This window comes from Xyrauchen texanus, chromosome 24 (genome assembly GCF_025860055.1).
Source record: "Xyrauchen texanus isolate HMW12.3.18 chromosome 24, RBS_HiC_50CHRs, whole genome shotgun sequence".
In the NCBI taxonomy this organism is placed as follows: domain Eukaryota; kingdom Metazoa; phylum Chordata; class Actinopteri; order Cypriniformes; family Catostomidae; genus Xyrauchen; species Xyrauchen texanus.
Window position 1 is genome coordinate 28,068,162 of NC_068299.1, and position 24,153 is coordinate 28,092,314.

A 24,153-nucleotide genomic window follows, 5' to 3' on the forward strand; every position below is an offset into this window, starting at 1 on the left:
ATTACTATTAATCAAAACCAGGTTTAAAAGTGACCGTGGAACCTTCATTAAGGAGCCATTGTCCTTCAAGGGTGTACAAATTATTTGGAATTCACTGCAGTTGGAGAAAAATATAAACTTAATTAAACAATGGAAAGTTTAAAAAAAAAAAAATGAAATGTCAGTGTACCTTTTTATTTGTACGGAGCATGGCATTGGAATACAATTACAACTGAATGCAAACCTTCACTCAAGATGGTATGACTTTGTTTACTGCAGATAATTTCTACTGATATTAGAGCATGATATTAATAAGGTATCAATTCATTTTGCAAGATAAGATATTAAACTCATCCCATTTCTTCTTTGACATGACTAAGTTAAGACTTCTATGTTGGAATCCCTTTGAGACCGAATACTGCTCTGAGTTTAAAAATACTTCTGGTTTCAAACCATCAGATAAGGTCATAGTAAACCATTATTTATCATAAGGGCTTAGTTCATTTCTTTCCAATAGCTATTTTTATTTTACATCTGCAATGAACCTTCATTGAATATTCATTTTGATAGCCTTAAACATAATATGAATCTTCACATTGCAGATATGGAAAACATATTAAAAAAAATAAAAGGGATACTTCATAGAAAGGAAAAGGAGCTGGATAATTACAGCCCTCATACCTGTTGTCCAACTCAAAACACTTAATAACTTGTTTATAGATTAATAGTAATTAATATTTAAACAAATAGAAAAATAAATGAAGCATTCAGAAGAACCAAAAATGACCACAGCTTCACAAGGTGTTTTAGGCATGTGTGTCATTTTTTTCTGTATTTAACCAATTACAGTATATATTTTTTTAGGATAAATCCCTCTCTGTATGCTCTAAATCAGGGTTGTGATTCCCCTTTATGTCTGTCAATGCCCTTGTTTTCTGGTATATGCTGGTAAGTGCAGCGATCCTTCTTAATGCAGCCGTTTGTCCTCCAAAAATAGCATTCATCAGATTGTTTGCTAAGATGACAGGAGAGAAAAAGATTATTAATATAAGGAACATTATAACAACATAACTATATACTAGTCCCACTTAAAATTTCTATAAAATAAAAGCAGTATTTCTAACCTCTGAAAACAACAAAAAAATTTCAGTAATGTCCAACGTAATGCAGAATCAGAAACTCCACTCACCCAGCCTTGTCTGGGGACTCTGTAGATGCATCTCTGGACACGCCAAGACGTGTGTGTATCCTATCTGGATAACGCACCACAAGAGTAGCTCCATCAAAAGCGTGACTCTGTGATCCACAAACACACAGTTACCATACACAGAGGACAGAAGTGATTCCATCCATACTGAAAGACCTTCATTTATGTGGTGACCTAGTACAACCCCAAAGCTCAGACAGCTCTAACCATACAAGGGTTAGACATACACAACAAGCTACAGGGTTTCCCGCAGAAAATGTGTTAGTTAAGGTGGTGGTGGTGGTGGTGGGTTGAGGTGGGGGTGGGGTTGTATTTGGAATTGCATAACTCCTGACACAAATTAAGACAAATACTGAAACTTGAGTCATATCTTTTTAATGATGTATTAGTTTGTCAAGGTAATAACATTACATCTAATAGTCCGTCAAAATGTGCAAAGCTTATTACAATCACTGCTTATGGCAGAGCTGACACCCGCAGCGTCGAGTCGCTCCTTTACTGTTGAGTCGCTCTACTAAAATTCGCGCTGTGAACATAAAGCCCGCCTACTTTGATTTGATTGGTCATCTCAAATATTCTGACATTGACGAGCAGTGACAGACCAATGAGGCTCAGGTGAACACACACACACACACACACACACGCGCCGCTCTTGGAAGAACGCGCTGATAACAAGACTGAAGCGAACACGAAGGCTTATCACATATTTAAAGATGGAAAGGGAGAAAACAGGACAGAGTAACACGGCGAATATCGCTCATATATATTTTTTTGACGACGTAGTTAAGGCGGCAGGCATGTGTTGCTTAGGCGGCCGCCTTAGTTTCAAAGTGCTGCGGGAAACCCTGAGCTATATGGTCACCTGCAATCTGCTAAATTTATGGTTACCAGAAACATCTACCTATATAAAACCACATTGTAAATACTAGGGCTGGGTAAGAATATTGATTTACAGATTGTGATCTTCATTTGAATGATCCTGATATCGAAACTTTACTCAATGCATACCCTTCTACAATGCAAGTAAATCACTCGTATACAAACCAAATTTCACTATGCGACTAAAAAGGTCTGTGATTGACAACTGGCTTATAAAATGTCAGATTTCACTTGCCAGTGATTGAGTATACTACTCAGTATAGTGAGTGCTGAAAAAGTTTGGTTACATTTGTTCTGTGTATTCAAAGAGGAGTCCACGCAATCAATCCGTCATCAAATAATGTCTCTTTTAATAACCTTTTTACACCGGAGGTCACGTGACACCATGAGAGGGGCGGACGTGTGAGCGACGAGATCTGCGCACTTTGATAGCTTTTTAATTATTTTCATGTTATAATCCAGTGAAATTCGATACACCCAGTTACACATTTGCTCTTTGAGGTAAACATAGCAAATAAGTGAAATTCCTCGGTCTCTGGAGACATTAAAAGACACTTACATGCTCGAGTTGAAACCTTTGATGGGCCTGCAGACCGCAGACTCAATTTTGATGGCGAGGCTGTGGAAAATCAGCATCAACTGTCCAACATGTCGGTGATGCTGACGAAGGTTGTTGCTGACTTTGAGGATCTCGCTGTAATACATCGATCGATTATGGCGATGGAAACAAAATTCTCTGAGTTGGTTACATGAGTGGCAGATGTTGAGAAATGGATCGATTATCTCAAGTCATCAGAAAGGGAATTATCTTCTAATCCACTCATGACCAATAAACCTGGAAGGCATTTTGGAAAAACTGGAAGATCTCGAAAATTGGAGCCGAAGGCACAACATACGGATTGTTGGAATTCCTAAGCATGAAGAAGGCACAGATATGGTGATATTCCTGGATAAGCTTCCCTAGTCTGCTTGACATAACAGCCCATAAGCTGGAAATTGAGCAAGCTCGCAGATTTGCTAAGGGAGACAGGCCCAATCAATTCTGGCCAAATGTCTGAGATCATCCGATAAAGATCTTGTGTTGCACCAGGTGAAAAGCAAAGGAAAGCTTTCTTGGAAGAATCGCAATATTTTCTTGTTCCTGGACTTTGCGGATTCAACAAGAGAGAAACGCGATCGGTTCAAGGAATGAAAGAAACTCTTGCATCAACAGAAGATCGCTTTTGGACTGATGATTCTGGCGAAACTGAGAATAGACACCAGGGATGGCCGCAAAGTATTTTTATGCCCCAAACAAACACTGTCCTTCATAGAAACAATGGGTAAGTAAACCATTTGGTGTTTCTCATGTGAGTGGATTGACTCACTGTACATTGACTCTGCAATTTTTATTTCTTTTTGCGTTGGCTCTGCCTAGCAGCTGGAGTTTTTGTGTTATAACACTTTTCCTTATAGAAACTTTTGGAAAAGGTCATGAGGCATCAGTGTATTACTCCCTGCTAGTTTAGAGTCTGGGGGATGGAGCTTTAACCTCTATCAAGAGATTATGGGAGAAAGATTTTAATTTGGTATTGGAGGATGGAGTGTGGGCTGGGATTCTAAAAAACGTCAAGTCTCTGTCTAGAGGTGCAAGGGTGCAACTTATACAATTCAACATTCTACATAGATTCTATTGGACCCCATCTAGACTGTATAGGCTTGATCTTAAAGACACACCCACCTTCTGGCATTGCCAGTCGAGGATGGAGACATGGCCCATATTTTTTGGTGGTGCACTGAGATTCAGGAATTTTAGCTGAAGTTACAGAGTATTGTGTGTGACATTTTGGGCATTCAGATTTCGTTTAGCCCCAGACTCTGTGTCTTTGGTGATGGAGCGGTCATCAACGTAGGTGACAAATACATAAATGACTGGGCAATGATAGGCAGGCAGATTGTTTTAAGGGGTTGGAAGTCGGTGGGAGCACCCTCAATTCAGGAGTGGTGCGAGGAGATGGGAAGTGTGGCAGCCTTCGAAGAGGTAACATTTAGAATGCTGGGGATATGGGATTCTTTTAATGGGAAATGGGGTAGATATTTGATGTTTTTGGGGGCTCTCGGAGTGGGTCTATGGAGAGAGAGGTATAGTTTAGAGTTGTATGTTTATAATAGGTGTGTATGTATTAGGGATGCACCGAAATTTCGGCCGCCGAAAATGGCACTTTTGGTTTTCGGCCGAAAGAGAAAAAAGGCCGAAAATATGAGCCGAAAATATATACCTCCTCGCCCCGCCTCTCAGTGCTCTGATTTCAATCTGGATCGATCTAGCCCTTATCACAGCGCTACCCAACAAAGGCCGATCATGTCAGCGGCGTGGAAATTCTTCAAAGTTACTGATAACTTATCTTCAAATGGAACCATTTATTTTTAAGTATTACGGCTGTATCTTAATGGCATCTTTTTATTAATGAAGGCCAGTATCACTGATATTTTATTTAGTATACTAAATTTTAGGGTTATAAAATAGTCCACAATGCATAAATTATAAATTAAATTAGATTAATCCTTATTAAAGCTACAAGCGTTCTTTAGTCAAAGAGTAGTTAGTAGTTTCTCTGTTCCCTTTGTTCTTTGGTTAACTTTACTGACAGACAGAATTAGTGGCTACTGTCACTTTAAGATCTACAGCTGGTGACAGGATCTCACGCGTCTCATTCTCTCACTACTCTTTACTTCCATTTAAGATTTTATTTAACTCATTTAAGGGTTATTGTTCGTTCAAGCCGAAAGAGAATTCGATACTAGTTCGCGACTTTTTGTGCCTCGTGTGTGTGTGTGTGTGTGTGTGAGGAGGACATTTACTGAAGTGCGTTCTCTTTTGTCTTGTCGCACATTAATGGTTTAAAGCATTTGGTGGACAAACTAATAACTAATAAGAGCTAAAGAATGACAAAGAACGGATGCAGCGTTAATTGTGTTAAATATTTAAAACATTAAAGCTGGACAAAAAAAAAGAAATCGCATACGTTAACGTTGACAGCACTAACGTTACTTGTCATACATTGCTGACAGAAAATGAAGTGGTTTAAAGTGGACTCGTTTTCATGGTAGGCCTACACATAATGTTTTTTTTTAGTAAGCTACACAGAATGTTCTACATTAAATATTTAACTAACAGTCTAAATTTACCTAGCAGAAGTGTACGTTAATGTTAGCTCAGTCAACGTAAGGCTAACATCAAAAGGTGTAGACAGAAAATATGATTATGCTGACCTGAGCTAATTTACGAAATCAACCAACTCATATCTCCTTTCTTTTCATCCATGATGACATTAAGTCACCTAATGTTGTTTCTGGAGTTCTGCGCTCCATGACGCTAACGTGAGGTATGGATCTCAATCACACTAGTGATGTGTCGTTCATGAACGATTCGTTCATTTTGAACGAATCTTTAATATGACTCGGGACTACCGAGTTGTCTCAGAGAGTGATTCGTTCATTTTGTGTTGACCGCGCATGCGCGCAACATCGCATAAGGTACATGAAGTCATAAATGATTAGTTCATCTTTCGCGAGTCTTCGGCCGGGTCCGAGTCTTTCGTTCTTCCTGTCAGTCCCATAGAGACTATGCTGTCAGTACCGGAAAGAGAAATGATTAGTTCGTCTTTTCGGTTTCGAGTCGTTCGTTCTTCAAGTCAGACTCACAAACCCATAGCACTTAAATCACACTGTTGCCAGGACCCGCCCTGCTCTGCTTCTGATAGGCTTGTGTCGTTAGTTAGAGCTGCGCTCCTCTCATATGATTGGTAGGTGAAATCAATTGACTCGAAAATATTAAACTGCATTGAAGTTCCCAGTTTCAAATGCAGCCGAGCGGTATGCGCGCTCATAATGGAAGCGGCGCACTCGTTTTTTCCAAGCGCGTCTGCGCCGAAAGTGCGTCCGACTGTAATTTGCAGCCTGATTAATACATTTTGCCTGCACCGGAGTTCACTGTACTAAAATGGCCCCCACAGTCACCAGATCCCAACCCAATAGAGCATCTTTGGGACGTGGTGGAACAGGAGCTTCGTGCCCTGGATGTGCATCCCACAAATCTCCATCAACTGCAAGATGCTATCCTATCAATATGGGCCAACATTTCTAAAGAATGCTTTCAGCACCTTGTTGAATCAATGCCACATAGAATTAAGGCAGTTCTGAAGGCTGAAAGGGGTCAAACACAGTATTAGTATGGTGTTCCTAATAATCCTTTAGGTGAGTATATATATATATATATATATATATATATATATATATATATATATATATATATATATATATATATATATATATATATATATATATATATATATATTTAATTTTTTATCATCTTAAAATGTGTGTACTTATGTAAAACTACTGGGATGTTCCTGAGGGGTCAGGTAGTTCAGATTGAGGTCAGAGCTTTGTGATGGCCACTCCAATACCTTGAATTTGTTGTCATTAAGCCATTTTGCCACAACTTTGGAGGTATACTTGGGGGTCATTGTCCATTTGGAAGACCCATTTGTGACTGAGTTTTAACTTCCTGGCTGATGTCTTGATGTTGCTTCAATATATCCACATAATAGTCCTTCCTCATGATGCCATCTATTTTGTGAAGTGAACCAGTCCCTCCTTATCAGAAGCTAAATTAGGCTTGACATAATTTCTGGAATTTTCCAAGCTGCTAAAAGGCACCGTAAACTTTAACACAGTTAACTAAGTGTATGTAAATGGCCCACTGGAATTGTGATAGTCAATTAAAAGAGAAACAATCTGTAAACAATTGTTGGAAAAATTATGTCATGCACAAAGTACATGTCCTAAACGACTTGCCAAAACTATAGTTTTAGTATATGTATCAATTCCCAGGCCCAGTATATACTAATTGGGACATTTATCTCATGAGCAACATCCATTGTTAGCTATGAGCCAAGATGTTATCTAAACTCACATATTCCCCAACATAACTGGAGAGATACAGGGGAAAAAAATCCATCACATTCAGAGTAATAATTCAGCAAACAAACAAACTTACATGGAAATCTCGGATAGCTGTCTCGCAGTCCTCCTTCTTGGTGTAGTTAACAAATGCACAGCGTCTTGCCGGTAACACTTTTACACTATGGACTGGTCCAACACTGTAAAAAATATAAAAAGTTACATTACATAAATGGCGCTTTATAGACTGATGTTAAATAAAGCATAATGTTACTAGTAAAGAATCAAAGTTTGTACAGTACAAAGCCAATGAGGTCACTTACGATTTGAATAATGCATAAATCCTTCCCTCTGTTATAGAAGGCACCAGATTTCCAACCCAGACAGGGAATAGCTCTCTGTTAAGTAATGAAACACACTTCAGGATTCATGCAGTTTTGACTGGTAGCATATTGAATGACTGCATGTGTATGGGTGCATTTGTCTTACAGAGGATGATAAGTAACTGGAGCAGTTGCTGGGGTATTGGGTCTATGCTGATACTGAGGAAGAGGTCTGATTTTAGCTGGAGGCTGTGGGTTTCTTTCTCGAGACATAAACTCATTTTCTCTGGGCACAAGAACAGGGGCTAAACCTAGACAGAGATTAAACAATATTCCGGGTTCAATACAAGTTAAGCTCAATCAACAGTATTTGTGGCATAATACTGATTACAACACAAATTAATTTTGACTTGCCCCTCATTTTCTTTAAAAAAGCAAGAATCTGGGTTACTGTGAGGCACTTACAATGGAAGTGAATGGGGGCCTCCCGTTTATGTAACACAATTAAATCCTTGTCAAATTAGAAATATATATTGGTTTTACCGGCAATATATCTTATCTGGGATCACAATTTTAAAAAATATGGCCAGATGTGCAGTCCATCAATAACGTTAGAGCTACAGCAGTAAGAATGCCCAGGAGCAACTTCACAGTATAAAGACCAACAACATCAAGCAATAAAGTCACTGCATGTGTGTACAAGGCTTGATTCCCTATCATGTGGAGCTCACCGAAATAACAATGAGCACTTTATGAACATAAACAATTGTAATAGTGTGTTCCTTCTATCATAGTATATACCTTCTACATCTATTTGAATATCTCGTTTAAACAGATTTAATTTACAAACCTCGCACGCATTCCATTTTCCCGCTCTCTGTTTCAGCTCCCTGAAACAGTTAACCGTCTTGTCTAATGTTAAAAAGGTATATATCAATAAAACATTCTATCATATACTGTCTGCATATATGCAGATATTTCGTTCTCAGATTTAATTTACAAACCTAAAGAAATTTGCACAAATCTGTTTTCTTCCCGTGGAGCTCTTGTATCTATTTCGCCAAACCTTGACTGTCTCACAAATGTTGCTTGACAGTCAGTCCATGACACTCCATGCATTCTGGTCCGAGGAAGCTGGATGTGTTCAGTAGATTGCTGCTCTCGCTTGATCCGCACAAGAGCGATAGAGCAACTTCAATGTAAAATCACTTCAAGTGTGCTATAAGTAAATGTCATCTTCACTGCGCCATGTATTTACAATTAGTTTGATTCTGTCTTTTTGTGACACAATGCGCTTTCTAATGCACACATACATCCGTGGTTTTACTGTGTGCACTGGTGTTATTTCATTCTTCCTAATGTATTACAATGTCTTTATGTGCAAACAATTATTAAAATGGGAAGAATAAACAGAAATCAGGAGAAACTGCTAAATACCATTTTAAAAAAACTTAATGTTTTGTGTAAGCAAAAATAATACTAAATAAAAGCAAATTGCCAATTTATGCATATGTACTATTATATTAAACTGAGTGGTATATCGGCCTATCGGCCACCCTACTCTCTGGATATCGGCATCAGCCATTAAAAAAAACTATCTTGGTCAACCTCAAACAAAAACGATATTTGATTAAGTAAAAATGCATAAATATCATTTAAAAAAATTGGTTAAACTGATTATCTGTAAATCACTAGTTAAAAGAATATACTTCGAAAACCTGAGAGCTCGATGACCCAAAACACATTAAAACGGAGTACATCCAAGCCTTTGGGCCATTGCATCTGTCCTATGCTTTAGCATCTAGCCATGTTCCATCTAGCCATGTTTGAAAGCAAAAACACATCTTGTGTAAAAATAAAATGTGTCCAAACAGGGTCAAGAGAACAAAAAAAAAAACAGACTAATTGTACGGGGCTTCCTTAAGATTAGTCAACAAGTTGTTCAGGCACCTACAGTGTAGTCAATTTTGAAAATGAGTTGTTTATGTATTGATTACATTTGTATTATCATACCTGGTACTCTAGAGAGTCCTTCAAAGGCTTTTTCTACAGTTCCATGAAGAATAAGGGCATTTGAACTCTGTTCTCTAGTGAATCCCATTTCCTTTTGAAGAAACAAACACAATCAGACAATCACAGATGTGCATAAAACAGAGAAGCAGCTGTAGCCAACATTCAAGCAGGCCCAGCACTCATATAGAAGTTGGTCCTGAATGTAGCCACTAGTGCTGCACGATTATTCATATCGCAATCACGATGACAGCCTGTGCGATTATATGACGGCAAATGCTGCGATTTTATTAAATAAATAAGTACTTATGTGGACGTGACAGCCCATTCTCTCTGAGAGCTGTTTTCCCATTTTCTACATCGCTAACGAAAAGATGACCAGTCAGTCTCAGTTTAGGGAGTGGCACATGTGGTCATGTGAGTTTCCGGTGTGCAGCATGGAAATCAGGTGAAGATGGATGCCGAGCAGACAGACACTGAACTGGTGGTCAGAAAAAATAACACAGATCACAGCTTGGCGATATGTCTATATTTCAAATAATTTTACATCAATAATTATAGTTAATATAATACGGGAGCATGACATGTAAATAAGCACAAACTCCAAAACTGTCATTCTCTGTGTGGTCAGAGCTGCTTCAACCAGATGCGGAAAAAACCCAATCTGAGCGGGAGTCGAGACCCGGAGAGATTTAAAATTCCGCCGGCTGATGCACACTCTAACACGGAGACGCTCGTCTCTCACCCCCGCTGTCTGCTGCTCGAGTGTCTGATAGAAACACAGATCACAGTTTTGCAATATATCTTTATTTTATCCTTAATTAAAGTTCATATAATATGGGAGCGTGACATTTAAATAAACACAAACTCCAAAAATGTCATTCTCTGTGCGGTCAGAGGCTCAACCAGTCGCGGAAGAGACTCAATCTGAGCGGGAGTCGAGTCCAGGAGAGATTTAAAGTTCCACTGGCTCATACGTACTCTAACACGGAGACACTCATCTGCAGCTTGCAACATGTTGCATCATTGATGAGATCATCATAAGATCAATCTTATGTGAAAAATAACATTAAAATTACAACAATACAATGTGTGTGTATATATATATATATATATATATATATATATATATTCATATACATATACACACAACAACAACAGTTTTAGTGGTTTGATTGAGTGAACCACACATTTATATCCAGTTCCCTTTTCAAAAGAATTTATACAAAGTACATGTTACATATTGCTTAAATGTCCCTGTTTGTTTGGACAATCTTAGGGGGCTTTCACAATTGGTTCGATTGCCTGTTCCGAACCCGAGTTCGATTGCTCCCCCCTCCCCCCGATGGACTGTGTTCACATTATATATTTGTATCCGAACCGCGGTACGCTTGCGTCATCAAGCTGCAGCTGGCGCGTAATCGTGTTGCTTGATAACCGCGAAATGAAAAGGCGTCAAAATTCAATGATTAGACTTGCTCGGACTTGCTCGGTTCACATTTGTTCTTCTTTTTTTTTAACCTTTGGTTTTGTTTTCAACATCAAGATACAGAAACACTCTTGCGTCTGTCTGCCGCAAAAATACTGAAATCGTTCAAAAGACAGCGGGCTGTCCGCCGAAGACAATTTTTGGGAAGGCAAGCAGAAATCATCTCTCTGCTTGCAGTGCGTGTGCGTCTGCGTCAATCACGCTTTTAGTCAAGGTAAGTGTATACACTGCGCACGCGCCGCAAAGTAAACTCTTTCCGCTCATTTTGAAAGTGGCGTGTGAGACTGGCGACCACATTATACGTCATCAATAGCGGTTCACTTCCGCGGTTTGGTTCGATTGTGTTCATATCAGCAGCGAACCGTACTGGAGTTCACATGAACCGTACCCCAGACCACCTTTTTAAGCGGACCCGAGTACGGTTCGCGGGTGCGCACCCGAGTTCGGAAGACAGCGTTCACATCATCCAGGGATATACTTTAATTCGACTGGACCGTGATAGTCAGAAATCATCCAAAAACATCGGAGGAGGATTGTGTATGTTTGTCAATAACAGCTGGGCAACAAATATCACGGTACGTGGAACTTATTGCTCAACCCATTACGAACTTCTATCGGTGTCCTTCAGGCCACACTATCTGCCCCGTGAGTTCGGACAAATAACTATTATCTTAGTTTATGTACCTGGGCCGAATTTTGTATTCGCAGCCGAGGGCATTGCTGCCAGTTACAACATGGCATTACGTAACTCATCGGATGATCCGGTGTTCCTTTTGGGTGATTTTAACAACTGCGAATTATCTGCGTTTTGCGAATTTGGAACAGTATATAACTTGTCCGACGAGACTGAGTAAAACTTTGGATAAATGTTTTGGTAATGTGGACCGGGGCTTATGTACCAAGGCTGCACCCACCATTAGGGCGTTCAGACCATAATGTTATCCACCTTCTTCCAAAATATAGACAGATATTAAAAGGACTGAACCTGTCATTCAGCAGGTCCAGTCATGGACTAAAGACTCAATTGAGAACCTCAGAGATTGCTTTGGAAGCACTGATTGGAATCTGTTTTTTAATGATTTTAATGGTTGCAATATCGATCATGAGTCTTTGAATGACATAATTACCAGTTATATCAATTTTTGTACAGAGGCAGTGGTTCAAACAAAAAATATTAGAATATTTCCAAACAATAAACCTTGGATAAACAAAGATCTTAAACAAACCTTAAACAAGAAGAGAATGGCCTTTTTAAGGAATGAGATAGACATGGTAAGAGAATTAAATAAAGAAATTAAATGTAAGATAAAGCAGGCCCAAATACAGTATAAAGATAAAGTTGAAAATAAATTTAAAACTGGTAATGTCAGAGATGCATGGAAAGGACTAAATATTATGATGGGCAAACAACAGAAACGGGCACAACTGGCTGTTGACGATGATCCTCATAGTTTTGTAAATAATTTAAATGTTTTTTACTCAAGGTTTGACAATCATGCAGATACTGAGCATAATGTTACTCTGATAGAATCTGAACCTATGAGAATAGAGGTAGGGGAGGTTATCAAGGTGCTCCGTGGGATTAAACCAAAGAAGGCTAGTGGTCCAGATGGCCTTAAGGGTATTGTTCTTAAAGAGTGTGCAGTACAACTTGGGCATGTATGTACTAGGCTGTTTCAGATCTTTTTAGACGATGGCTTTGTGCCGGTAGCATGGAAAAACACTACTGTTATTCCAGTACCTAAAACCACTTATGCAAGAGACCCGAAGGATCTCCGCCCTATTGCTCTCACATCTGTTCTGTGCAAGTGCATGGAGCGCATAGTGAGCAAGGAACTTCTAGCACAAATTAACGGATCTGTTGACCCATTACAATTTGCTTATAAGCCCAATCGGAGCACCTCTGATGCCTGCCTGACCTTACTTCATAAAGCACAGCATCACTTAGATAAAACAAATGCTCATGTCAGAATGTTTTTTATGGACTTTACATCAGCATTTAATACTGTACAGCCACAAATTTTAATAGAAAGGTTACGAGATTTAGGGGTACATAGCTGGTTAATTTTATGGATTGCTAATTTTTTAAGCAACAGGCCGCAAAGAGTCCGTGTTAACGGAATCTTATCTGAGCGCATAGTCTTACATTCTGGATTACCTCAGGGATGTGTATTATCCCCTTTGCTCTTTTCTGTTTATACTAATGAACTTAAGTGTAACAGTGATGATCTTACGTTGATTAAATATGCAGATGATTTGGTTTTAATTTCGTGCCAAATAGACAAGAACTGTCCCACCTACTTTGAGTATATTGAAAGTCTTGTACAATGGTGCGACAATAGTCATCTACGGTTGAACATTGAGAAGACAAAGGAATTATGCTGTGGGAATCAGAATAAGAAATGTACAGTTGACCTTCTATATGAAGAAGTAACTATAAAAGGTGTAAAGATTGAGCAAGTTCAAAATTTTAAATATTTAGGCACAATCATTGATGACAAACTTTCGTTTTTGGATAATGTGAACTATGTACATAAGAAATCAAGACAGCGTTTAAGCCTACTTAGAAAGTTGCGAAACCTTGACATCGAAAGGAGGATCTTAACCATTGTATATAGATCGATAATTGAAAGCATTTTAACCTATAATATTGTATCATGGTATGGAAATTTAACAATGAAATTAAAGAATAAATTAACACGAGTAATTAACGAAGCAAACAAGATTATCGGCCATAAACAGAGTACATTGCAAGAACTATTCTTAAATTTTATGGAGAAAAAGGCTTAGTTGTGTTTTTCAGATCAGACCCATCCTCTTCACTCCTGCTTTGAAGTCCTCCTTCGGGTCGCGAGGCTACGTACACCGTATGCTAGAAAGAATATTTTAAAAAAATCATTTGTCCCAATGGCAGTGACTGTTTTAAACCAAATTCACAATTAGGGTTGTTATTGTGAATTATGTATACTGTTTTTTATCGAATCATGTATTTATCAATTATTATGTGTTTTATGTGTTTAATGTGGTTGTAGAATGTTGTTGAAGCCAGTGTCAAAGATGAATTTCTGTCCAGTAAATCTGAACAGACAATAAAGTTAAAACAAACAAACAAACAAATCCAAACGAACCGAACTCTGACGTCATTCGAACCGGGGTGCGCACCAAAAGTGCTAGTGTGAAAGCCCCCTTATTTTCATGAAAATTTGTATGTTCTTATTTATTGTTCTATTTTATTTAGGTGTATAATTGAGAAAATAACAAGTTTGCCATAATGCAAAGATATTATTTCATATTTAAAACACATTTAAAACACTGCATTTATAGTTGTTGTTGCTAGTTTGTATGTTTGAGTTGAGAAATACACATTTCAGCATTATCAGTAATCTATTTGTGCATTTTCCTTGATAACCAAGCAAGTTGACTCATGTTACCATTTGTTTATTATATCGCAATCGCATATCGCAATATTAACCTAATTTCCCCCAAATCGTGCAGCCCTAGTAGCCACACCAACCCACATTCACTCACCATAAGCTGGATGAGCTGCACCCTCATCAACTCCTCAGCTGCATCCTTACATGTGCTGTCCAGCTTTAAGACTTCATTATAGGCAAGTCTGGCTTCAATATACCTCTGACAGAAGACAGAAATTGTGTTTAAACTTGTGACAAAGCAGTGACGCATGTGTGAATCTATACTCTTATGTAATCTGAATAAGATTTGGCTCTGTTGTGATAACAATACCTTTAGCCCAACCAGTGCTTTGCCTTTTCTGTAAAGTCCTTTAATCCATTTGGGATTCATAGAAAGAGCAATATCAGCATCTGTTAAAGCTTTTTCATACTGCAGCATCTTTTCATAGCAGTAAGAGCGATTCCCAAATAACCTACAACAAACAGACACAAAAATGCTTTAAATGTAACCTAGTCACAGATTTGCTCTACCTGATTTACCACTTGTGTATTCAAAAGTTATATGTTGTGGCCGAAATTGATGATGTGGGATCTTACTTAAACTCTTTAGGGTTGTGTTTTATAGCATCTGTAAAATATTTCACAGCCATCTCCAAGTTTCCTGAAGCAGCATACTGGCTACCCAAAACTATATATATAAAAAAATTGGAATAAGGACCATTTACTCCATATAATTTAAAGTCTTAAAACTTTGTAAAAAAAAATATATATATATATATTTTAAACAAAATGACATCCACACACCTGCCAGCTCCACGCTTTTTGTAATAAAATAATTAGCATTGACTGCCTCCGCTGACTCCACCTCCACATTGTTATCGATCTGCAGGAAGAAAAATGGGATGTTATCCAAATGTATAAAAAGTCTACAAATTGGTTTTCAAAATGCCTAAACAGGATTGTGGTTGATACTTTTGCAAGAATATGATAATTATGCATGGCTATAGTGTATGCATAAAACAAGTAAGTTGTGTGCTGCTCTTGAGCGCCATCATTACAGTTTAATGTGATCCCATGTTACGTTAAATGAGATCAAACAACTATTCGACAACAAAATGTTTTGTCGATACATTTTTATTGTCGACATTATCAATAACGTCGGCTAATAATTTCTGTCCTAATGGATACACATGGGGCCATACAAAATATTTTGTTTCAGCTTTAGATACATTTGAAGAATAGAAATTGCATGCTTTTAACACTAAAATGTAATAAACTAAAAGAAAACCACTATATTGTGTATATATACACACACACCATTTCGTTTTTCCGTAGTTTGATGCACATTGTGTACAATGGACCCTTTTCACAGACCTCTGATGATGCGTTTTTGCCTTATTTGGCAGAGAAAATCTAGCAAACTTAATTACTTAAAGTTTATAACAGCAGGAAACTGATGGAGTGCGTACTCCAGGTAGGGAAGGAGGTATTGCCCCAAGTGAAGGAGTTCAAGTACCTCGGGGTCTCGTTCACGAGTGAGGGGACAATGGAGCGGGAGGTTGGCCGGAGAATCGGGGCAGTGGGGGCGGTATTGCACTCGCTCTATCGCACTGTTGTCACGAAAAGAGAGCTGAGCCGAAAGGCAAAGCTCTCGATCTACCGGTCAATTTTTGGTCCTACCCTCACCTATGGTCATGAAGGCTGGGTCATGACCGAAAGAACTAGGTCACGAGTACAAGCAGCCGAAATGGGCTTCCTCAGAAGGGTGGCGGGCTTCTCCCTTAGAGATAGAGTGAGGAGCTCAGTCATCCGTGAAGAGCTCGGAGTAGAGCCGCTGCTCCTTTGCGTCGAAAGGAGTCAGTTGAGGTGGTTTGGGCATCTGGTAAGGATGCCCCCTGGCAGCCTCCCTAGGGAGGTGTTTCAGGCACGTCCAGCTGGGAGGAGGCCTCGGGGAAGACCCAGGATTAGGTGGAGAGATTACATCTCCACACTGGCCTGGGAACGCCTCGGGGTCCCCCAGTCAGAGCTGGTTAATGTGGCTCGGGATAGGGAAGTTTGGGGCCCCCTGCTGGAGCAGCTGCCCCCGTGACCCGACTTCGGATAAGCGGTTGAAGATGGATGGATGGATGGACATAGTACTTTAAATTATATTACCCAAAAATTATAAAAAAAAAAGTTACCACAGATCCAATGAGGCTTCAAATACAGCTGCTGAGAGGGTGACAGAAAATGTACTGTCTTCACCCTAATGCCATCCAAGACGTGTATGATTTTCTTCTGCTGAACTAAGATTTATCAGTGGTAAGTCCTTTTTTACTATAAATTCTCCTCACTGCTGAGTAGGAGGTGATATGCATGAAGAATATGATTTGCCAAAAACAAAAATAAAAGAATATCCAAGTGAAAGTGGAGATTTATAGTAAAAAATTACTAATCTTTTTCTCACCCACACCTATTATATAGCTTTAGAAGACATCGTTTTAATCACTGGATGCTGCCTTCATGTGGTTTTGGCACTTCACATTTGTTGTTGCCATTCACTTACATTGTGTGGACCAACAGAGCTGAAATATTCTTCTAAAAATATGTTTGTGTTCTGAAGAAGAAAGTCATACACATCTGGGATGGCATGAGGGTGAGTAAATGATGAGAGAAATTAAATTTTTGGGTGAACTATCCCTTTAAGCACGGTAGCCCAGCCAAAGCGCCACCCATGCTATTATCAGAGCTGTTCAGTTGCAGCGAGCTAATTAAAATAGCCAACTTGATCATACCTATAGCACACCGGTTACATTTCTCAACTCCATCTCTCGAGTTCCACCTGGAATATACAGTGCAGGTAGTTTAACTGCCTTGTGTGGGCATGTCAGGCAGTTTTGGATTTTATTTACATTAGTCTGATTGCATGTTTATATCCATATCCATTGATAAATTATCTACTTTTATAATGCATCTTTACTGATTTAGTTGCAAGGTCACCTCTATCAAGATTGAATCTGTTTCTATATTCAATACATTATTTCAGCTTTAACTCACAATCCTGTGCATTTGATTTGGTGGTTGAGAGACATACAAACTTCCATTCCATAATAATCCTACATTTCCTTTAACTCCATTCGTCCCCTTTTCTAACCTGTTTTTGTGGCATGGTGGCACCTTTCTCCTCTGACCCATGCTGTTTGCTGGAGTTTGCTGGAGCAGCTTTATTTTCTTTCTTGTCAGATTTGGGCTTTTGTACCAGTTTGCGCTTAGCGATGGCTGCTGCATTTGATACAAAGCAGCTATTCATGTCAAGCTCCTAAGACACACATAAAAACAGCATCATCAAAAACAGCACATATGTTAAACTGTTCTGCTTATAGAGTTTAAGCATATCACTTTTGTAAATTACAATGAACATTAAAATTAATTGGCTAAAAGATTGAAAAGTTAAAAACACAAGTCAACCTCTGGTTCAATATTTGAGTCTTCCTCTTCATCACTTTCCTCACTACCACTGCTTTGCACAGGTGCTGAGGTGCATGGAGGGCCAGAAGATGCAGATGAACATTTATTGTTTTTAATTTTATCTGCATGTTTATTCTTTTGTGATCCAGGATCAACATGTACCTTAAATCAAAGAAACAAGAAATATTTTGACTACACCATGACATTCTGTGCCATTTCTGTGAGATAGACACAAAATAATGGTGGTATGCAATGTGATCATAAATTACAATGGCACTATTTCACCCAATATCTATATAAATGACTGATATATATATATCAGTATATATCATGACTGATATATATATATATATATATATATATATATATATATCCTAAAGGTCACAGTGGTACAAATTATAATGCATTTATTTTAACTCACCTGTTTATTTTTTTCTTTATCTGCATTTTCTTTCTCTAATTTTTCCTGCCGACGTCTCTCTTTCTGTCTCTGTTATATTTCAGAAAGATATCACTTAAAACATTCAATAACTGATAAGAGCTTTTTGTTTATGCTCTTACCATCTTTTTCTGCTTTTTCTTCTCTGTTTTTTTCTTAAGTTTCTCTTCTTCATCCATCAGTTCTTTAGTATTTCTTTCTGCTTCCTAGAAAAAATATTTAAAGCAAATAGTTTTATACTAAAATAATACTGCAATCAGCTCCCAGCATAGGTGTTTGACACAAACCTCTGGTGTTATGTGTTTGTAGGGTTTTGTCAGGCCTCTCTCAAGGAAGTTGCGAGCAAAGCCACAGTATCTGTTGTTTGTACGGACACCATATTTATCAAAATCATCATAATCTTCATCATCTGATGACATATAAGCCATAAAATGAGAGGCGAAGTGGTCCAATTCTGGAACTTCAATACAAAAACAATTAGTACAGTGAAAATATAACAAGTATGCAGATTGCATCAAGATCTTAAACTACAGTTGGTATGATTTTATGAGAATGCCTAGTCAGGTTTAAAGGGACAGATCACCCAAAACTGAACATTTTCTCATTGTTTACTCACTCTCCATACCATTCTTTCTTCTGCAAAACACAAAGATTTTTAGAAGAATATCTGATCTTTGTTGGTCCTCACAAAGCAAGTGAATTGTGACTAGAATTTTAAATGTCCAAAAGGAACAAAGGCATCATAAAAGTAATTCATATGACTCCAGTGGATAATCAATGTCTTCAGAAGCGTTATGATAGGTGTTGGGGAGAAACAGATCAATATTTAAGTTCATTTTTACTGAAAATCTACACTTTCAATTTTACATTCTGATGTGAAAATTACTTTCACATTCAGCCACCTACTGATTTGGGATGGTCAAAGTTTAGGCAGTTGAGGAAGATCCCGCTATACTATGAAAAGCACTATATAAATGTAAGGAATTATTATTATAGTTGCATATTGATAGTAAAAAGGACTTAAATATTGATCTGTTTCTCACCCACACCTATCATATAACATAAAAGATGTGGATTAAACCACTGGAGTCATTTGGATTAAATTTATGCTGTCTTCATATCCTTTTTGGACCTTCTGAGTTCTGGTCACCATTAGCCTGCATTGTATGGACCTAAAGCGCAGAGATATTTTTCTAAAAATCTTCAAAGAAAGTCAAACACATTTGGGATGGCATGGGGAAGTAAATGAGAGAATTTTCATTTTGGGGTGAACTATCCCTTTTAGACAATGTTTGACCTCAAAAAGAGGATGTGTTGCTGAATAAGGTAACTTAATTGGAAAGAAAGAAAACATTTGGAATAGTCGCATATTATTGCAGTTCCAATAATAGACCAATCTGACAGTCAAACCTGCCCTACTATATATGTAGGTTGTAAGTGACCAAGTAACCATGATGAAAGGTGCATGTGTACGGAAGATAAAGAAAATATATATTACCAAATCCATAGCCAAAACTTAGGGCATCTAAGGAGTGGTTCGAGGGTCTACCATAAACAAGATCTACCATTGCTTCCTAAGAAAATAGACATCAATGAGAACTAAGAACTCAAACTTACCATCACAACTGAAAATATCAATAGTACAGGGTACCAGCTGATAACGGAATACACAGAAACGTCAGGACTCAGGGGAAAAGAAAACTTACGTGAGTCCGCATGAGGCGTGCATCACCACGATAGCGGAAGTACTCTATGAAAGTGATTAGAAAATTATATTTTAAACGTTTTCGCAGGCTATACATAAACACAGACACACGGATAGTGACTTAAAGTGCTTTAATCTTACGGCGAGCTCAAACATGCATCTTACGTATACTGTTAAGTAGTTTTTTTTCCGCAAATGTAAAAAGATATATGTTATATAATGAGATAGAGTGAGGCTATTTCGAGAGTATTTTGCTGAACAGCACGTATTCTTCAACATTGTTATAGGTGCTACATGTGTTCGTTGAGCTGGTAAAGTTTACAAGTCGTCATAAAACGAGTCGAATGCATACAAAACTTACCCGGTCCCATTGTGCCTTTTCTATACATTGTAGTGAATTTATTTGTATATAAGATACGAATTAATTCTAAATCTGAATATATTTAAATGTACTAAGTGACTTTTAAATTATTTAACATCCCTTCCAACCGTATTGTTTTCTTTGGATTCTTCTCCGCTTTTGCACACAGTTCGCGCTCATGCGCATGCACTTCCGCTCGCTGGACGCAGCACGAAGTGCACCACGTGGTTGAAAAGGAGGTTTGAAAAGAATGAGCTGATCAAATAACGCTAGTGAGTTGTAGAACTATGACCTGTGAAAATGCTTAACTGAACCATCAAATATAATATTCCCTTGTTATAATGTATAATGATTATGAAGTTGATATATTACCATTGTAAAAACGAAATGCATTGAAAAAAACAGTAATCTGTATAAAAAAGAATATTAAAAGTAGTAACTAATAAAATGACACCTAATCTTTTAGTTTAGGTTAGCATGGTAATTTTCATAGCTTAGTCAAATCAACTTGGACTTAATTTTATGAATATTGTTACCTTTTATTTCAATTAGAGGTTTATTTCCTAAAACTACATTAGTCTAGACGTGCAATGTCTGGCTGGAGGCACTGACCATCAATAACTTTCACTTTTTCACAGGCATGCCTAGGGTTTCATCTGGTGTCTGCTCCATAGGGAAATCCCTGCATTGAATATTCTAAGGGTGGTAACACCAGTGTTTTAGGTCCAGTCAGATGCACAAAATTGCCCTTATTATTGGCATTCAGACAAATAATGCAGCGCAGTTCCGCAGTAATCAAACTTGTGTTCCTTCAGGAAATATGCTCAACTTCCAGAAGTCCAGAAAAGGAAAGAGGTGGAAAGGAGTCTCGCATCAATGCTCCAGTCTTTAACAAAGTATACATGCAGTTATCGTGGAACATGCACGAAGAATCTTTCTAAGATGCAAGAAAACTCTCAGAGTCCTGGGTTCCAGATGCCAAAATTGTAGTTTATTGAATCACCAACAAACGTATCGGTTACATAACGTAACCTCGGTTCTCTCTAGATGAGGGAACGAGTATTGCGTAAGCTAGCTTACGCTACGGGAAAGATTCATCTTTTCTGAGATATTGAAGCCAAAAAATTATCCTTAGTTTTTGTATCCATTGTCAACGCAGTGCGGCAGCTGCAGACCTTGAGCGGGCTAGCTAGCAAGCTCATTGGTTGCTCTGCGGCAACTGCTGCAGCCTATAGACGAGCTTGGGCGAACTCGCATCCAATGAGAGGCGTCCGCGCGCTCAGTGCATCAAAGCCCGCCAAAATGGGCGTGACTAGAGTGCATATAAGCGTAGTTCGTAGGCTGGAACCCTGGTTTTCATTGACTGAAGCTGAAAAGTCGCCGTGGCGCGAAGCACGGCCGGCTACGCAATACTTGTTCCCTCATCTAGAGAGAACCGAGGTTACGTTAGGTAACCGACACGTTCTCTTACGAGAGGTTCTCTCGTATTGCGTAAGCTAGCTTACGCTACGGAACCCATTGTCAACGCCGTGCGCGCCAAGCATCCACTGTATGAGCCCCAGGGAATTAAGGGGGACCCGGGGAGCCCTTGTGAGTGGGGAAATAATATTTGGCCAGCAAGAATGCGGGTCATTGATTGTGTAATACATAAGCACATAGTGGGAAGGGAACGACAGAGCGGCGGTGCAGGTCTGTGTGGAATGTGTCCCATCAGTGCAGCTCACCAGGGGAGCTGTAGCGTATTAAACCGCTAGTAGTTTTGCCTGCAGAGCGGGCACTTCCATATTGTAAAATCTGACAAAGGTGGAGGGGAAGTCCATCCCGCTGCCACACATATGTCGTGAATGGAAATCCCGCTGGACCATGCCCACGAGGATGCCATGCCTCTAGTGGAGTGAGCCCTAATGCCCAACGGGCATGGCAGGTCTTTTGACGCCGTATGCAGCAGCAATAGCGTCCACTATCCATCTAGATAGTGTCTGTTTCGAGGCGGCGAGACCTTTGGTGCACCCTCCGAACGAAACGAAAAGCTGCTCAGAGCATCTGAAAGCGGCGGAGCGCGCAGTATACAATCTCAGTGCTCTGACCGGGCAAAGGAGATTGGCGTCGCGTTCGCTATCGGGTGCTGGCAGCGCCGATAGGGAAACGACCTGTGCTCTGAAAGGAGTACCGATCACCTTGGGAATATAGCCGTGTCTAGGCTTTAGAATGACCTTGGAGTCACTTGGTCCAAACTCAAGACACGCAGCGCTGACAGACAGCGCGTGAAGGTCTCCCACACGTTTGACTGATGACAGGGCAGTCAGAAAAGCGGTTTTGAGTGAAAGGTATTTCAAATCCACGGATTGAAGTGGTTCGAAAGGGGGCTTTCATAGTTTCGAGAACTATAGAAAGATCCCAGATAGGAACCGATGGGGCGTGGGGGTTCATCCTTCTAGCTCCCTGAGGAAGCGGATGACCAGCTCGCTTTTACCCCATGACTGGCCGTGCAGGGGTTCAGCGAACGCCGCAACGGCCGCCACATACACTTTGAGCGTGGATGGGGATCTGCCCTTATCCAACAGCTCTTGTAGAAATACGAGCAGCGACGACACCCCACATGTCCGCGGGTCCAGGTCTCTGTCGGTGCACCATTTTGAGAACACAGACCATTTTGACGCATAGAGTCTTCTCGTGGAAGGGGCTCTAGCGTGTATGATGGTGTTTATTACTCCTTCTGGCAGAGCGACGGGTAGTCGTTGATCACCCACGCATACAGCGCCCAGCGCTCTGGGTGGGGATGCCAGATTGTGCCGCGAGCTTGAGAGAGGAGATCTGCTCTCACTGGGATGGGCCACGCCGCTGTCAGTGACAGCTGCGTAAGCTCCGGGAACCATGTCTGATTCTCCCAACGCGGGGCTATGAGGAGCACCGAGTGACGCGTTTCCCTGATCCTCTGCATTACCTGTGGCAATAGCGAGACGGAAGGGAAGGCGTAAAGCGGGCGTCTGGGCCAGTCCTGGGCCAGCACGTCCTCGCTTTTCGAGAAAAATATTGGGCAGTGAGAGTTCTCTTTGGACGCAAAGAGGTCTATCTGTGCTCTACCGAATAGGTGCCATAACGTCTGGACTGTTTGAGCGTGCAGGGACTATTCCCCTGGGGGAATATTGTCTCTGGACAGTCTGTCCGGGCCGTCGTTCAGGTGGCCTGGCACGTGCGTCGCCCTCAGCGAGCGCAGGTGGCACTGGGACCAACTCAGTATGCGTTTCGTCAGATGGAAGAGGTTCCTGGATCTGACACCGCCCTGACGGTTTAGGTAGGATACCACAGATCTGTTGTCCGAACGGACCAGGACGTGGTGACCCTGAATGACCGGGAAAAAGCGCCGCGGCGTGCTCGACCGCTATCATTTCCAGACAATTTATGTGAAGGAGCTTTTCCTGAACTGACCATAGGCCGAAAACCGGAGAGCCCTCGCAGACCGCGCCCCAACCCGTGTTGGACGCGTCTGTCGAGATGACTTTTCGGCGAGATACAGCTCCCATTGTCACTCCCCGCTGACACCATTCGGCCACTGTCCAGGGCTGCAGAGCTGAAATACAGGTCTGAGTCACCTTGATGGGCTGGCGGCCTGTGGCCCAAGCCCGGCGTGACGCACGGGTGTTTATCCAATGCTGAAGCGGGCGCATGTGCAGTAAACCCAGCTGAAGTACTGCTGCGGCTGAGGACATGTAACCTAGCACTCTCTGGAATTTCTTCAGAGGCGTGAGGCTGTTCATCTGAAAAGATGCGGCTAGTCGCTGAACACGGCGCGCGAGCTGTGTAGATAAGCGAGCCGTCATTGCCACGGAGTCTAGTTCTATTCCAAGGAAGGAAATTGTCTGACTGGGCTGTAGTGAGCTCTTGGTCCAATTGACTGCAAGACCCAAACTGTTCAGATGGCTGAGGAGAACTGCTCTGTGAGACAGAAGCTCCATA

The 24,153-nt window shown here is 40.1% G+C and overlaps 1 protein-coding gene across 1 annotated transcript; it reads right to left on the reverse strand.

The window, feature by feature from the left end:
- Positions 1-147: 147 nt before the first annotated feature.
- On the reverse strand, positions 148-20,383 carry si:dkey-33c12.4 (uncharacterized protein LOC560112 homolog). Its single transcript, XM_052089503.1, has 18 exons — positions 20,197-20,383; positions 19,837-19,880; positions 19,629-19,704; positions 18,418-18,590; positions 18,253-18,336; positions 18,113-18,181; positions 17,692-17,853; positions 17,378-17,542; positions 15,049-15,127; positions 14,842-14,932; positions 14,576-14,717; positions 14,360-14,464; positions 9,346-9,436; positions 7,499-7,643; positions 7,333-7,407; positions 7,107-7,209; positions 1,169-1,275; positions 148-994 (listed from the first exon to the last, which is right to left on the reverse strand). The coding sequence occupies exons 1-18, from the start codon at positions 20,222-20,224 to the stop codon at positions 871-873; spliced, it is 1,863 nt and encodes a 620-aa protein (XP_051945463.1). The 5' UTR covers positions 20,225-20,383; the 3' UTR covers positions 148-870.
- Positions 20,384-24,153: the final 3,770 nt, after the last annotated feature.

Coding starts and splice junctions, on each gene's coding strand:
- si:dkey-33c12.4 (XM_052089503.1), bottom strand. CDS start 20,224: ATGTATAGAAAAGGCACAATGGGACCGG. Junction 17,854..18,112: donor ATAAAGAAAAAAATAAACAG/GTGAGTTAAAAT, acceptor CTTTGATTTAAG/GTACATGTTGATCCTGGATC. Junction 9,437..14,359: donor TGCAGCTCATCCAGCTTATG/GTGAGTGAATGT, acceptor TTTCTTCAAAAG/GAAATGGGATTCACTAGAGA.